This window comes from Megalobrama amblycephala, linkage group LG2, assembly GCF_018812025.1.
Source record: "Megalobrama amblycephala isolate DHTTF-2021 linkage group LG2, ASM1881202v1, whole genome shotgun sequence".
Classification (NCBI taxonomy): Eukaryota; Metazoa; Chordata; class Actinopteri; order Cypriniformes; family Xenocyprididae; genus Megalobrama; species Megalobrama amblycephala.
In genome coordinates this window covers 49542062-49559721 of record NC_063045.1, presented here as the reverse complement: position 1 = coordinate 49559721, position 17660 = coordinate 49542062, and the positions used below count along the sequence as shown (strand labels likewise).

At 37.5% G+C, this 17660-nt stretch overlaps 1 protein-coding gene across 1 annotated transcript in view; it reads left to right on the top strand.

Moving 5' to 3' along the window:
* Window positions 1–11292: 11292 nt before the first annotated feature.
* The window catches only part of sez6a (seizure related 6 homolog a), a 28248-nt gene continuing 21880 nt past the window's right edge, over window positions 11293–17660 (top strand). The window contains exons 1-2 of the mRNA XM_048180051.1: window positions 11293–11713; window positions 13146–13273. Of these exons, the coding sequence (XP_048036008.1) occupies window positions 11434–11713; window positions 13146–13273 (408 nt within the window). The 5' untranslated portion in view covers window positions 11293–11433. The remainder of the gene's footprint in view (window positions 11714–13145; window positions 13274–17660) is intronic.

The following is a 17660-nucleotide window of genomic DNA, read 5'->3' as shown; positions in this document are numbered from 1 at the left end:
TCTGCACTCCCTGTATATGAAATGAGGAGGCACATTTTTTATTTATTTATGAATCAATGTAAAATCATGCATTACTCTTAACGTTGACACATCTTCCTTGTCAAATGAACATTACATTTTTACATTCATTCCAAAATAATAACTAAAGGCAATAATAATTTAAACAATATATTTTATTTGTGTATTGATGTTTTTCTTTTTGATTGTCATCTTAGGCTATTTTGGATCATCAGTAATGCTCCGTAAACACCGTCTGTCACAGACACGAATTGTATTTTTAATTTCACCAAGCTGATTGCACTAAAAAAAACGCAGTCATCATGCTTTCAGTCCATTTCAAGTTTGATTTTGACATGACATATAGCAGTGATATCTAACTGGGTGATCTTTTTACTTACTTTTCAATTAGTCTTCCCATTGACGCCATCATTTGTTCAGTCAAATTGACGCGCGGAATGCACACGTCAACAAGAGGCGGGATTTATTGCACAAACCAATCATATCCAGTTCTAACCAATTATCCAATCATAGCGCGATGGAGACATTGCCTCCTCTCACGTGACTTTCCCCCATTCATTCTCAATTACCCCCCACAAAACCCACCGCACGCCGGGGGTCTGATGATTTTCTATGGTTTTCTATGAGTGGAAAGGGAGGCATGACTCCTGCTGTAACTTTACCTGCAGGTGTTGCTGTTGGGCAGTGTTCCTTTAGAAATACGTGTGACTTGCGCAATTTTTAATGTCATAATTTGTAATATTTATGTTGTTTTATATGTAATATGGATTATTTTTTCATCCTATTTTTTTTTGAGGAGGTACTGCCTCCCTTGCTTCCTCAGAGGAAACGCCCATGATATATATACACACACACACACATGTATGTATGTATATATATATATATGTATGTATGTATAAAAAAATCTTTAAACGCCCAAATATAGTGATACATGTCGGTTGCTATACTGTTTCATGTGAAAAGAAATGTGATTTGGTTAATGTGCAGTAAGAGCATACCATGTGTATCTTATTTCACTTTCCTTTGACAGGTATCATTCAACCTATGACATAATACAGGCAGCAGAATCAGTAAGACAATATTATTAACAAGCATTATATACCAGCCTTCATTTTCAGGTCCAGAAAACAGCCCATTTTTAACAGGTTTCAGCAAGACAGAATTGCAGTGACCTCTCCTTCATGTGGGTGGAAAGCTGTCTGAACGTCCACGCTTTAATATATTCCACAAGCTGCCAACAATTAAATCATGAGCTTTCAGGTATAACGACACTTTTTCCGCCCAGCTATGCTACAGTATGTGTCAGAGAAGAGCTGCTAATGTATGAGCTCGGTAAATGATACATGCTGTTCACTAACACCTACACAAGTACGCTTTACTTTGTTTGTTGCTAAGCATAAGTCAACTTTTACTGGTTTATTGTAGAATTTAAACTTAAAAAGTTCTCCACCTAGTGCTATTCACTTTAATGAAGTTAGGGATCTTATTTAACAGTGATCGAAATTATGTTTGGAATGCAAGTACACACACACACACACACACACACACACAGGTTTGTTTTGCCATCAAAGTGAGGACATTCCATAGGCGTAATGGTTTTTATACTGTTCAAACTGTACATTCTATCCCCCTACACTACCCCTACTCCTAAACCTACCCATCACAGAAAACATTCTGCATTTTTACATTTTTAATAAAACATTTAGTATGTTTTTAAAGCTATTTTAAATATTTCATGTTTCCGTCGTAATACCAGTGTAATACCCACGTCATTATACAAATTTGTGTCCTCATAAATCACAAAAACGTGCACACACACACACACACACATATATATATATATATATGTATGTAAAGTATACTGCCTATAATTGTTTTTAATAGTATGTGAGATGGTATGCAGTAAGCAGCAATTAATGTTTTAAACAGATTATGCTTTTATATAAATATAAAAAATAATAGTTAATAAATAGAATCCTTAATGATTAAGTTGTCAAAGACTCATTTTAGCTTTATTTCATTTTAAATGATTAGTATAAAAATGTCATCATTTTTGACAAATGATTTTGATAAGACTTCCATAAGTTAAAAAGCACACTTGATATTAGTCCCAATTGGAAATGGAAGGTCAAGTTGATTCTCAAGGGGAAATGGAATATCGATTGATTCGATATTGTCGGCTCAGTAGTTTGTTTTCTGTCCACTAAAGAAATACTTACACACTGTAAAACCGAACAGTGAAATTAATTAAATGGAATTAATTTGTTTCTCTCAAATAATAATGAAAGTTCATTGTACTTAACAGAAAAAAGTTGTGCGAACTCAAAATTCCATTGTAGTAAGCTGAACTTGATATGATTGAGTTGAGTTGCAGCAGATTTCTAATTCCCAGCATGCTTTGTGTCAGACTGTATAAATAAATGTTGAAGTTAAGTGTTATTTTGTGTTTTTGCACAAGATTAAAGGTGCCATTGCACAAGATTAAAGGTGCCATCGAACGTTTTTTTACAAGATGTAATATAAGTCTAAGGTGTCCCCTGAATGTGTCTGTGAAGTTTCAACTCAAAATACCCCATAGATTTTTTTTTTATAAATTTTTTTAACTGCCTATTTTGGGGCATAATTAGAAATGCACCAATTCAGGCTGCGGCCCCTTTAATTCCTCACGCTCCCCGCCCCGAGCTCGCGCTTGCCTTAAACAGCATAAACAAAGTTCACACAGCTAATATAACCCTCAAAATGGATTTTTACAAAGTGTTCGTCATGCATGCTGCCTGCATACATCAGATCATGTAAGTACAGTATTTATTTGGATGTTTACATTTGATTCTGAATGAGTTTGAGGCTGTGCTCCGTGGCTAATGGGCTAAGGCTAACATTACACACTGTTGGAGAGATTTATAAAGAATGAAGTTGTGTTTATGCATTATACAGACTGCAGGTGTTTAAAAATGAAAATAGCGACGGCTCTTGTCTCCGTGAATACAGTAAGAAACAATGGTAACTTTAACCACATTTAACAGTACATTAGCAACATGCTAACGAAACATTTAGATAGACAATTTACAAATATCACTAAAAATATCATGTTATCATGGATCATGTCAGTTATTATTGCTCCATCTGCCATTTTTCGCTATTGTTCTTGCTTGCTTATCTAGTCTGATGATTCAGCTGTGCACAGATCCAGATGTTAATACTGGCTGCCCTTGTCTAATGCCTTGAACATAAGCTGGCATATGCAAATATTGGGGTCATACATATTAATGATCCCGACTGTTACGTAACAGTCGGTGTTATGTTGAGATTCGCCTGTTCCTCGGAGGCCTGAGATTGACAAATGAGATTTTCATAAGGAGGAGGAAGCAATGGAGTTTGAAACTCATTGTATGTCTTTTCCGTGTACTAAACTCTTGTTATTCAACTATGCCAAGGTAAATTCAATTTTCCATTCGATGGCACCTTTAACATAGGGAGACATAAGTTAGTGTTTAATGTTGTGTTATGTTGGGATTTACAGGGGGTTTTGTTATGTTAATTTTGTAGGTTACCATTGTGGTGAAGAGTAGAGCCTGTGGTTAGGTTGAGGATGGGCTACAAAACTTTTAAGACCACAAACTGTATGTTGTTTGATTATATACATGCAAGTATAAAAAGACATTCTCTTTTATAGTTATAATAGCATGTGTTATTTGCTATCTAACATTTAACCATGAAGATCTGAATGTGATGTTTATGTAAATGAACTGTATGTAATTAACATCATGATGAGTGGGGCGAGGCTGAGAACGATGCCGGTGACGTGATTGTTAATGAGAGACACCTGTGCACCACACCGGCTTGCTCCGCTTCCACGGCTCTTGGCCCCACCCCACTTGTCACAAAAATTTTAAGTTCTTGTTCTACTAACTTTAAAAAATTGTTTGTTTACTTAAATGTTTTGAAGTAACAAGTTTCCTCAATTGTTTTGAGTATTCTGAACTTATCGAGTTTTACAGTGCACTCTCATTACACAAATGAGTACACTTCAACAGAATGAATTCAGAAACTGCTAAGGCTGAGATGGTTCTTTATTTTAGTTAAAGGTGCACAAAGGTTTGATGAAAGAGTGGAGATAGGAATAACTGCATGACTTCTTATCTGTAAAGGTCCATTTCAAATCTCAGGGTCACTGTCTGTCCTGGGACCAAAACAATCACAAACATTCTCTATCTTTTTAAGATCCGAGAGCTTCATCCATCAGTGTCAGCTCTAATATTGCGTTTCCTGCTGATGTCCGTTGGGCAGGTAGGACCTTTGTTTTGCCCGTTTATGTTTTTAGACATGTTGACTCGCAGCACGCTGCACTCTGACACATGCCTGCCAAAGCGAATAAAAGCAATTTTAGACTATTTAAACACCTCAGCCTTCTCTACGTCTTACTGCGGGATTCTTACTGGATGGAAAAAACATGCTGGATGCTTCAGAGAGTAGGACAGCCTAACTGTAGTCTTGTTGCAAAACACAAAGAAATGCCTAAATTCTAACTGTTTATCATATAAAGTGATCGAGTCTCTTCAGAAAATTTAGACTAAACCACTCAATTCATATGGATTAGTTTTATGATCTCTTTATGAACTTTTTGAAACGTCAAAGCGCCGTTGCGTAGCTGTCAATGGAGGGACAGAAATCACTCAGATTTTATTAAAAGTATCTTCATTTGTGTTCCGAAGATGAACGAAAGTCTTACGGGTTTGGAACCATATAATGGTGAGTAATTGATAACAGAATTTTTATTTTTGGATGAACTTATTTGCAAAAGTGCACTGGGATTAGTCTTTCCATGTCACAGTCTATAAAACACAGTTGAATTACCTCTTTAGAGATTAATGACTGTCTACAGCCTCTGGTTTAATCTGACTGGATGGTCTGACATTGTGTGGCTTTGTGAAGCAGCTGTTTATTGCCGTTGGAATGATCTGATCACACTTCCATTACAGAAAGTGTCATCTTGATAAATGGGATTCACTCTGGAGTGACATGTGCTCTGTTTGTTCTCAATAAGAGAGAAATTGTGAGGTCAGTGCTTGATTTACAGCTATTTTAACACTTCAATCATATCAGGAAAGTGATTTGAGGATGAAAGGATGCTTTTGTGAGCAGTTGGCCTCTAAACAGTTTATGCACCCAGATTTAATCTGTGATTTATGTTCTTGGAGAACATAATAGTTACATTTTTATATGTTTACAATACAATATATTTTTATGTTTACATTTTAATTAAGTTTCAGCAATTTTCTGTTGTCGTTTTTATTGTTTTTAAATATTTATATATAGCTTTAATTTATTTTTATTTCAGTTTAGTTAAGACATTTTTTAAGTCAAAAAAGTTAAAACATTCAGTTTTAGTTTTTAGTCATTATAGTACTTAATTTATTTCAGATAGTTGCAAAGGCATTTTTTTTTCATCTTACATTTTATTTTATTATAAAATATAAACTATTTTTAATAGTTTTAGATTAAGATAACAACTGGTTATATAGAATGTATATAGAATGGCATGTGGCACATTGCCTTTAACGTTCCCGGCCGGAGCATGTTTACGTCATATACAATGCAACTTTTTGTATGGAAGAAAACAGGAAGAAAGCACTTTCGCTAAGATACTGCCTTACAAATTTATCATTTATGCCGTGCAGCGATTTTCACTTGCACGTATCAGAGGATTATTAGCAGCTGACGTTAATGGAGGAATTTGCAGCTTTATGCACAAACTACAATTTCTGTTTATCAATAAGGTGAGAACCAGACCCTTTCTAAACCCAAATACACCTGAATTAATTACATTAATTGAAAAGTGTACTATCCAAGTAGATGTTTGCCATCGTCATGATGACAGTAGCACACGCTAAAGTAGTAGCTGTTCCTTGCTCCTGCATAGTTAGCGCTCACACTATATGCGTACTGCGCCCAAGCCCAACTGAACCGTGCTCTGGCCCACCTCTTCCAAGCGGGCCAGGGACGGCTAAACGAACCGCGCCCGGGCACGGTACGGAGCGTTCACACTAGTCAAATGAATCGGGCTTTGGGGGTCAAACACGCTCGGTCACGGTTCAGAGCGCCTAGTGGGAGTACACGGCCTGGGACACACTAGACGATTTTCAAATCTTAACCGATTTTAAAACTGTGGGAGACCTCAGACATAATGACAGTTTCAATTGATTTTTTGCATTATAACCCTTTGAATGCATGCACTAGATGATTCGACCGGACCGCAAGACCACACACCTGTTGACTGCAGGAACGATAGGCTTGTTTCAGATGCATCAGTGCTGCGCAGACCGATCGGCGTATGACATCAAAGTACCGTGAGAGCATTTGGAGAGCATACGACTCATGCTTTTGAATAGCTCTCGCGGTACTTTGATGTCATACGCCAATAGGTTGTGCAGCGCCGATGCTTCTCGAACAAGCCTGATTTCACAGTGACACGAGATTTCACGGAGACTTGCGAAATCAAACTTGAGAAGAAAAACAAATGGAGGACAATCGTCAGCAGGCTCTCCTGCCATGCGTTCAGCTTCACAGTGAAAAACAAAATAGAAAAAAAAGGACTATGGGTGAACTTCAGTCTCAATACTCCACTTTCGTGGCATGTTTGTGGCTGCCAAGTTTCAGTTAAAGAAGCACGCAACATCCGATAGGTGATGCTTGTTCTCTCTCATTGGCTACTGCGGGTATCATGTCAGAGATGATCAAGAGTCATATATATCATACACTGCGTTCCAAATTATTATGCAAGTGACATATCAGTAAGATTTTAGTACAATAACCATTCAGATTTTAGTTTTTCTAAGAAAATGTTTGTTTGTTTGTTTATTTATCCATGTCTTTTTAGATAACTGGCATCAATCTCAGACAAAATAATTTGCCAGGTCTATGGAAACCCTACTTAGAGGTTGTTCCACATTATTAAGCGAGTCACAGTTCTCATGCAATATGAGGAGGAAGAAAGATCTTTCTGAAGATGAAAAGCATGAAATGGTGCAATGTTGTGCAAAAGGCATGAAAACAACTAATACTGTGTGGAAACTAAATGGAGATTATTAAATTATCATAAGATTTGTGAGTGATTTAGAGAACAGCAGAACTCGGTCAGATAAAGGCTTATTAAGGAAAGTTCCTGTCAAAAAATGTATTGTATTAAAAGGGCAGCTATAAAAAAAAGCCAGTGTTGAGCAGCAAACAGGTATTTGAAGCTGCTGGTGTCTCTGGAGTCTCAAGAAGCTCTCCATTCAGGCTGGCAGTTGTGCGTAAAGATGCATTTTAGCCACTCCAAACCAAACCTCACAAAGAGAAACATTTACAGTGAGTGTAGAAATACATTTTCAAACAGTTTTATTGCTGTGGTGTTTTTTTGCAGCATGGGATAGTGCATAGTGCATTGTATTTCAGAAGGCACTATCCTCTTTTTTATACCATAACAGAAAATGGCCAATTATGAACTCCACATATCTTGCAAAAGTCATTTTAATACCCTCAAAGAACCTAAAGGGACCTTCCATCTCACTTCCCAATATTCCAGCCCAAATCATCACCCGCCAGCTCCCTGCTGACATCGCAGTCTTGTTGGAACGTGGTGGCCATTCACCAACCATCCAGAAATCCATCCATTTAGACCATCCATTGTAGTACGGCATTAGTCAGTGAATAAAACTATTTAAAAATGAGTCTTCATGTATTTCTAAACCCACTGTAAATGTTTCTCTTTGTGAGGTTTGGTTTGGAGTGGCTAAAATGCATCTTTACGCACAACTGCCAGCCTGCATGGAGAGCTTCTCAAGACTCCAGAGACACCAGGAGCTTCAAATACCTGTTTGCTGCTCAACACTGGCTTTTTTTTTCTAGCTGCCCTTTTAATGCAATTAAAAGTTTTTTGACAGGAACTTTCCTTAATAAGCCTTTATCTGACCGAGTTCTGCTGTGCTCTAAATCACTCACAAATCTTATGATAATTTGATAATCTCCATTCAGTTTCACACAATATTAGTTGTTTTCATGCCTTTTGCACAAAATTGCTTCATTTCATGCTTTTCATCTTCAGAAAGATCTTTCTTCCTCCCCATATTTCATGAGAACTGTGACTTGCTTAATAATGTGGAACAACCTCTAAGTAGGGTTTCCATAGACCTGGCAAATTATTTTGTCTGAGATTGATACCAGTTATTTAAAAAGACATGGATAAATAAACAAACAAGCATTTTCTTAGAAAAACTAAAATCTGAATGTTTATTCTACTGAAATCTTAATGATATGTCACTTGCATAATAATTTGGAATGCAGTGTACATGTTTGATATTTACGATTTGAGATCGGAGATGCTCTGTCTCAATCGGGAGCAGTTAAATAATCATAATGACACCACACAATAGAGGATTTTTTGGACAAAAAATCTTTGCGACAAGCCTCGAATCGGGCCACGCCCCCCCCCCCATCATTCAAGGGTGCAAATCGGCTTAAAATCTTCAAGTGTGTGGACAGCCTTAAGTGGGTCGCCAAGCTGGTGTTCAGCAACTCCATTTGTGATACTAGATAAAGATTTAAACAAGTACAGAAACCAGTAAGACAAAGAAACATCCAGAGATGCGCCCAATGGAGATTTCATTTCAGCTTTCTGGTCTCTAACATCATTTTCCACCAACAAAACAATTACAATCCACAACTGATTATCCTCATTCAGCCTTCCACCAATGTTCATTGGATTACATCCAATAATAAAGCAGAGCTGTAGCTCCCGCTGAGAGTTTGACTGTGCGCTGGTCTCCAGAAGCCGTCTACAAATCTCTGATCCCTTTAGGATCCGTCCCCCATTTACAGTCTGTGTCGGTGATGCTCTTTTTATCTCTTACTGTCTTCATTGTGTCGCCAAGCTACATCCTGTTAGAACACACTGTCATCCAGTTCCCTAATTAGGGAGTAAAACATACACTCACGATCTCATGCTGTTTGAACGCAGAAATAACAGTAAGTCTCAGAGGTATCTGCTCTTCTGGGGTTCACAGTCTGCTTAGGATTTGTTTTGAAGCCGTTCATGAGATGTATGTTCTATGATAATAAACAGTGATGATTGTCTCTGTTTGCCACAAAGCATTTTAAAAATAAAAATCTGTCATCATTTACTCTCCTTCATGTTGTTCCAAACCCCATATGATTTTCTTTCTTCATGTGGAACATTAAAAGGAGGATTTTGAGATTTGAGAGCTAGGGTTGAAAATCAAAAAAAAAAAAAAAATGATAACAGAAGTTAAATTTTTTGAGTGAACTATCCCTTTAAGGGTACCTTTAAGACAACGATGTACTAAAAACGGAAACGTTTTTTCTTTGCGTTTTTCGCGTACAGACAGCAACGTTGTCAAAATGATCCTTGTTCATGTGGAACTGTGAAAATGATTGTATTATGCTGCCAGGCCAGTAGTTGGCGATGTCACTTCATAAAGAAATACTACGCACCTATAGATTGAACACATAATACGCATGTGCATGACGTCACCGTTTTCATTGTTTACATGGAGACAATAACGGTATCATTTAACGGTATCAACTTGCACTTTGAAAAGTTTGGGTTTACATGTCCCCACAACGCCGCTGCCGTGTAAATGAACGGTCAAAATGCATAAAACGTTTTCCGTTTTTAGTTGAAAATTGGTCCCTAAGACTTGAAAACACAATTAAAAGAAGCTGAATCAAGGTATCAGTGTATGTGTTTGTATTAGAGGGAGACTGTACATCCGCGGTTGAATTTTCCTCAAGCCAGACATTGTTAACGTCCCAGTGGAGAGCTGCCGTAATCCTGTAGGAATGATTATAAAAAGACAGATGATCTGACAGCAGTTCAGTGCAGCGTTACCCTTACACGTCTCAATAATGGAAGCACTTCTTGACAGATAAAACACAACTCCAGATGTTGTTTTCAGCACAGCGATGTCGCACGAACAGGTTTTTTTGTTGTTGTTGTTGTTGTTTTTTGATCGGTAGCAGGAAAATAAAAGGATTTCCTTCACACCTCAGTGAAATATTACAAATATCTCAATAAGACAAGCAGAGAGATGCCAACATGTGCAGTGATTGGAAATGTTCGATAGCTTTTTTGTAGACTTGACTTTAATGTATGTTCCTATACTGAAATTGACTTTCAACAATAAACCTTCCCTGAGAAATATTCATTGGTGGAAAACTGTGGCAATTACAATTATATTACAATTAGCCAGTGATTACTAGGCATTTTCAATGTATGGAAAAGAACAGATTTGACATTTTGATAATAACTAACTTTTATATCCCACAGAAAAAAAAGGTAATTTGGGTTCTCAATTTAGAGTTCTCATGCTACATTTTGTTTGGATTTTGGAAGTTCAAAATGAGGAAACAAATGCAGTTTGAATGGCATGACGCATTTAATAACCAAAGATTGATCAAAAACAGTCCCTTGACATTCCCATAATGACTGTTTTTGATTAAACTGGACTTTTTATATTTTTATTAGACATGCTTTTAAGAATATTTGTGTCTGAATGACATTTAAATGACTCACTTCCTCTTAGAGGGAAATTAAGTCTGTCTTTCTGATTACAGTTTCTGATCATAAACATTTGTTGAGACTTTCAGGCCTGAAGTGCCGGCTGTTATTATACAGCTCTCTCTCTCACTGAACCCTTCTGAGAGCTCTTCTGTCTAGTGAGGTGTGTTAATCTTGAGATGAAAGACGTTCTGTAATTGCCTCACAATTTCTTTTCCCTGAAAGATGCTGCTGTTCTTCAGTACTAAAGATCACAGCAATATTGAACCGCTTGTGTCACTCTTAAACTATAAAATATTTACTTTGCAGGGAAGCACTGCATTAATATGCTTAAAAATAGAATAATCAAATAGTGTCACAACTTTATGTACAATTACAGCATCTGAAGAGCATCAAGCATTAAGTAATTGTGGAATAAGCAATATATATATAAAAAAATAACAAATATATTAACAAATCTTTCAAATTTTCCAGGGCCATTGGTGGTCTGTGGGGCCCTTTTTAAAAGCCCTTACTAATTTTCAATCTGTTTGGACTTTTCAGAAGATGGAACCATACAAACTGGGAGAGGAGGAGAGTCAGAATCAGAGAAAGAGTTTGACCCTTTCACCAGTAAACAGGAGCCACCAACTGACATCCAGCAGCTCACAACAGATGCAGTACCAATCCTTCCCAACCTAAGACTGCTTAAACTCCACTCAGCTCTGCTGACCAAGAGCTTTGAGGGAGATCAGCAGTTTTTTAAAGAGGCACCACACACCGTGCCAACAGTCTCTACCTCTACATCTAACACTGAACATTCACTTCTGGTGCCTCAGGAGGATTCAGCAGTCTTCTCTGACCTTGCGACCACATTGACCATGACTGCGCCAACATCTGTTGAACAAAGAAAACCCAGCAAAATCCGTAGTAGAACATCAGAGAAGATAGCAGTCGCCTCTCAACCTCTCACAAACCCCACCGTTCCAACCAGCACTCCCACAAGCACCAGTCAAATAACAACTCTCACCACAACAACAAAGAAAGCCTCTGACAAGAAAACTACTTTGCCACCACTGTTTCTGTCAACTTCACCTAAGAAAGAACCACAAAGGCCAGAAGGGAAAACCACATCAGGATACTCGTCTGAGACATATTCAGGTACATTTATGATTGATGGAGATGGATGGATGTGGATCGGATGGATGGATGGATGGATGGATGGATATAGACGGATGGCTGGATGCATGGATGAATATATATGGACGGATGGATGGATGGATAGATAGATAGATGGATGCATTTATATATAGATGGATGGATGGATGCAATATATGGACGGATAAATGCAATATTTGGACGAATGGAATGGATAGAAATATATACTGTATATATGGATGATGGATGGATGGATGGATGGATGGATGGATGCATAAATATGGATGGATGGATGGATACAATAGATGGATGGATGGAATAGATGGATGAAGTTTGGATGCATATATATGGATGGATGGATGCATGTATATGGATGGATAGATGGATGATAGATAGATGGATGCAATATATGGATGATGGATGCAATATTTGGAGGAATGGATGAATGGATAGATATAGATGGACGGATGGATGGATGGATGCAATAGATGGACGGATGGATGCATATATATAAGGACAGATGATGGATGGATGCATATATATGGACATAGATGGATGGATGGATATATATATATATGGACAGAGAGATGGATGAATGGATGGATGCATATATATATATATATATATATATATATATATATATATATATATATATATGGATGCAATATATGGATGATGGATGCAATATTTGGAGGAATGGATCAATGGATAGATATATATGACGGATGGATGGATGGATGGATGGATGGATGGATGGATGGATGGATGGATGGATGCAATATTTGGAGGAATGGATGAATGGATAGATATATATGGACGGACAGATGGATGGATGGATGATGGATGCAATAGATGGACGGATGGATGCATATATAAGGACAGATGGATGGATGGATGGATGAATGCAATATATGGATGGATGGATGCATATATATGGACATAGATGGATGGATGTATATATATATATATATATGGACAGAGAGATGGATGAATGGATGGATGCATATATATATATGGATAGATGGATGGATGGATGCAATATATGGATGATGGATGCAATATTTGGAGGAATGGATCAATGGATAGATATATATGACGGATGGATGGATGGATGGATGGATGCAATATATGGATGGATGGATGAATGGATGGATGCATATATATGGACATAGATGGATATATATATGGACAGAGAGATGGATGAATGGATGGATGCATATATATATGGATAGATTGATGGATGGATATATGGATAGATGGATGGATGGATATTAAAGAATACACATATATATATATATATATATATAATACACAGAGGCACAGGCATCAGAGCTAATGAAGGATTAGTGCACAGCCAACCAAACATAAGACAGCTGTAAAAGGGGCAATTGTTTAAAATGATGCTCTTTCTCTCGCTCTGTCTTTCTTTTTCCAGCTCACTGCGATATGAACTTCACAGAGGCTGAGGGTTATATAGAGCTCCCTCTGGATGTCTCATTTGATTCCCACATGCATTGCACCTGCCTGGTTACGGTATATCTGGGTTATGGTGTTGAGATTCAGGTCAGTACTTTTTCATCCAAAGCTTTTATCATATGCAGATTAGGAGAAGAGTCTCTCACACACATCTTTGTCTCTCAAGGGCAACAGAGTGTCATTTCCATCTCCTCTTCACTTAACATTGAAATTTCATAAGTGTACACACAGAGATTAAAAAGTCCCAGCCTGTCCCTGCAGGCTCAGTAAGACAAGATATTCCTCTTCTGCATATCTACATGGTTATGAGATAAATATTTGACTTCTTAAATTGCAAGGATGGTTAGAGTGGCCTGTCAACTGCAAACAGGGCACTGCAATCACAATAAAAATTGCTATAGATAGTGCTTGAATGTGTACAATAAAATTGAGAATACAAAAGTTAAGAAATAGCACAGTTAAATTATTTAATAAAAGAAAAAAAATCAATAATATTTTAGTTAAGACATTAAGTGCAAAATACTTGATGAACGTTTATCATTATGAACACCAGAGGAAAACTATGTGTTTTTCTAAATAGTTCTCGGTAGAAAGCACTAGTTAAAAAAAGGATTTAGCAAATATCTTACTTCATTACTCAAGCCAAGAGAGAAACAAACCATTCATTTTGAGCAAATGAAGCACCACAGACACTGCGTTTCATGCAATCAGGTGGAACTTGTTATCGTTTCTGTCAGCCATCCAACTCGATACGGCTCAATCGACACAGCACTGAGATTTCTCAGACCTCTAATTTTGGATTGATCAGAACAGAGAGAAGCACATTTAAAAACTGATTGTGAGGAGACAGAACATTGCACGTAAAAGTTTTAGAGACACGCAGACAGATGCTGCCAACTCTCTCTCAGGCATTATTAAAGGCCTCCAGTCTGAAGTTGTGAAAGTTTCCGTATGGAGTTCCAGGAGGATAGTCATGTTCGTGTATCAGTGTGTTTTACTGCAGCACAGCTGCTCTGTCATATGAAACATCATTTCCTTCTAAAAGGCCCTACAGTAGATTGGATATGTTGGTTTTCTTTAAGGAACAGGACGAGGGCGACTCTATTCTGTGCTGAATCATATATGTGACGCTTACTTGACTTTTTTGACATTTTTGATGTGATGTTTCATCCGGTGAAGACAATTATCAAAATGTTTTTGAAGTTTTTGTTTTTGAGGATATTATATTGAGTCTAAAAATGAATTGTTTGCTAGATGTATCCAACAAACTTAGCAAGTTCTGATAATCTGTTTGCTTTTTGATTTCCTGCAAAAACAAGACTTCTTAAAAATAATTGCTCTTTCCTGACATTTGTCATTCTCCAGGTGGCCAATTTAAAGCCAGTGGTTTTGCCCTGAGGGGGATGCTAAGGGCACACTGGCTGCATGTTTGTTTGAATATTGATGTATTTTTCTGCAGATTCCTCAGAGTTTTAGAATTTTGTTTTGGATAGTGACTGTTTAGATGTTAGAATATCTATAACTGTAGGTGTTCTGACACTGTAGTGTGACAGATAGAAAGAATAGGCCTTTGGTAACATGGGTGGTATAGCCTAGTGGTTAAAGATCTGCACAGCTAACTAAAAGGTTGTGGGTTCCAACCAATCAAGTCTTGTAGATCTAGCAATTGGCCTTAACCATATGTAACAAAAATTCATTAATTTATTTTTATGCAGAAATCATGTGTATCATTAACAACTTGCTTCCATATGAGCAAACGGTCATTAACTACACGAGTGACTCTGATGAACAACATAAGTAGTAAGCCATTTATGTGTTTAATTTACTGGAAAAAAAGAGTAGTCCAACTTCCGGGAATTCGATTACACCGGTTGCTATGTTTCGCGCTGTATTTGAGGTGGTGCGTTGTCTCTGAATAGTAGTGTAGGAAACCCTGTCAGTATCATATTGTCAGAGGTTTTCTGCCTGCATCAGTGGAAGAATGCATATGCAAGAACCGTTAATGGAACTAAATTTAATTACATATGGAAAAAGCCAACAGAGGTGCATTTTCACCTGTTTTATGTGTTTTATTGCTATGAATTATGTGACAACATTTTATAGCTTCCATCAACCATTTTGGCCCATCAACCATTATGGTTGCATTTGATTCACAGCCATTTTGCTGTGATAGGCCTTTGTGGAAACAGATCCTAAAGTACGCGAGTCAGCTTCCCTCAAAATCCATTATACTGTATGTACTCTTTCACAGACTGTTTAGCAGTTTGTGATCTAATCAATGTTTGTGTGCTGATAAATGAGTGGACAGTGTTTAGTAGTGAAATTGGAGATTTAAGGTCAATTTACACTGCACCGACTGACCCCGACCAACGGCAACAATCACCGGATTACAGTGCATCACTTCTCAGACATTCCACAACCTGACAAACGCAGATCGAAGTGTTCGTTGCCGTTTGTCTGGCTTCTATCGGTGCGGTGTGAATTGGCCTTTAGTTGAGCTGTAATTAGAGGTACCTTGTATTCACACTGCCATCTCTCCAGGGTCCAGAGCTCTGTCGGCTAGACCCTCATTAACTTTCCATAAACTGGTCTGCTGGAGTCTACAAAGGTCCTGTGAAAGGCCACAAATCATTAAGATTCTCAACACCATTTCATTTTAATTGCTTGTCGACCTGTTGACCATGACACCGCTCATATTATTCCATACACACTGCCCTGCTAACTCTACCCAGCTCAGGGGTCAGGGAGCCTCAACCAAACATCTGATGACACAATTTTAGACTCGGTTTATGGAAATGAAGGCCTTTGTACTTGTTCGGTTGGGTTTTGAGTTTAAGAAGCACAAATTATGGCAGAGCACATTAGCTAATATTCACAGAAAGGACTGAGCCACTTGAACCCAAGGAGAGTTTCATGGTCTTGCCGCCACATCTGAAATGAGTTTTTCAGTCAAGGTCTCAGTTGGAGAGATTGCTGTCAGCTAATAATATTTTCACCTCTGAAAGGTGTCATAAAAAGTAGGGAGATATAAAGCAAAAGAGTGTCAGGGACAGTTATTCCTCTCAGTGTCTTAGAGACACATCACAAGGGAAAGGGAAAAGCAAAGACTTTGGAAATACAGTATGAACCTAAATTTATCATGCATGTATGCAAATTTGTTACGGGTATCAGCTCCTTCACCCTCTGTCAAATGATCATTTTTTCGCTTCATTTGTACACATAAATGAAGAAGGTCTGTGTAAACGTTTTGTCTGAAGCCACCCAGTGCCAGTATGTCTCTTTAAATGGATTTTCTATACTGTTTCTTTCAACACAATGGCAACCAGAAATAATTACAGTTTGTCGCTGGTGTCAAAATTACCTGCAATTCATCCCCATTATGGTTGAAAACCAAGTTTCACCTTTAAAAAATACCCGAACCGATTGATTTTTTTCTTTCTGTTAACGGTTCTCAAACATGCATTCTTCCGGTAATGCGAAACTACTACTAAAGTACAGCAGCAACGCCAGCACGAAACATCAGTGTGATCTGATTCCAGAACGAATGACTCCCCAGAGTCCCCTGAGCCGGTTTCTTTTTAGTGAATCAGAACAGTTTTTTCCGGTTCCAGGACGAAAGATTCATATGAGCCGATTCTTTTCAGAGAATCAAAACAATACAGCGCGACCGGTGTGGTCCGATTCCTGAATCATTTTTGAATGAATAAATAAAACATTTTTGTTTATTTAGTATTTTTATTTAATCTTTACTTAAAGGACTGTGAAAAGTTATTGAAAATTATTTTAAAGGGTTAGTTTACCCAAAAATGAAAATTCTGTCATTTATTAGCTACTTACCCTCATGCCGTTCCACACCCGTAAGACCTTCGTTCATCTTCAGAACACAAATTAAGATATTTTACTTGAAATCTGATGTCTCAGTGAGGCCTGCATAGGGAGCAATGACATTTCCTCTCTCAAGATCCATTAATGTACTAAAAACATATTTAAATCAGTTCATGTGAGTACAGTGGTTCAATATTAATATTATAAAGCGACGAGAATATTTTTGGTGCGCCAAAAAAACCAAAATAACGGTTTCAATTTCAAAACACTTCTTCAGGAAGCTTCGGAGCATAATGAATCAGTGTGTCAAATCAGCTGTTCGGAGCGCCAAAGTCACATGATTTCAGCAGTTTGGCGGTTTGACACGCGATCTGAATCATGATTCGACACACTGATTCATAACACTCCAAAGCTTCATGAAGCAGTGTTTTGAAATCGGCCATCACTAAATAAGTCATTATTTTGTTTTTTTGGTTCACCAAAAATATTCTCGTCACTTTATAATATTAATATTGAACCACTGTACTCACATGAACCGATTTAAATATGTTTTTAGTACATTAATGGATCTTGAGAGAGGAAGCGTCATTGCTCCCTATGGAGGCCTCACTGAGCCATCGAATTTCAACTAAAATATCTTAATTTGTGT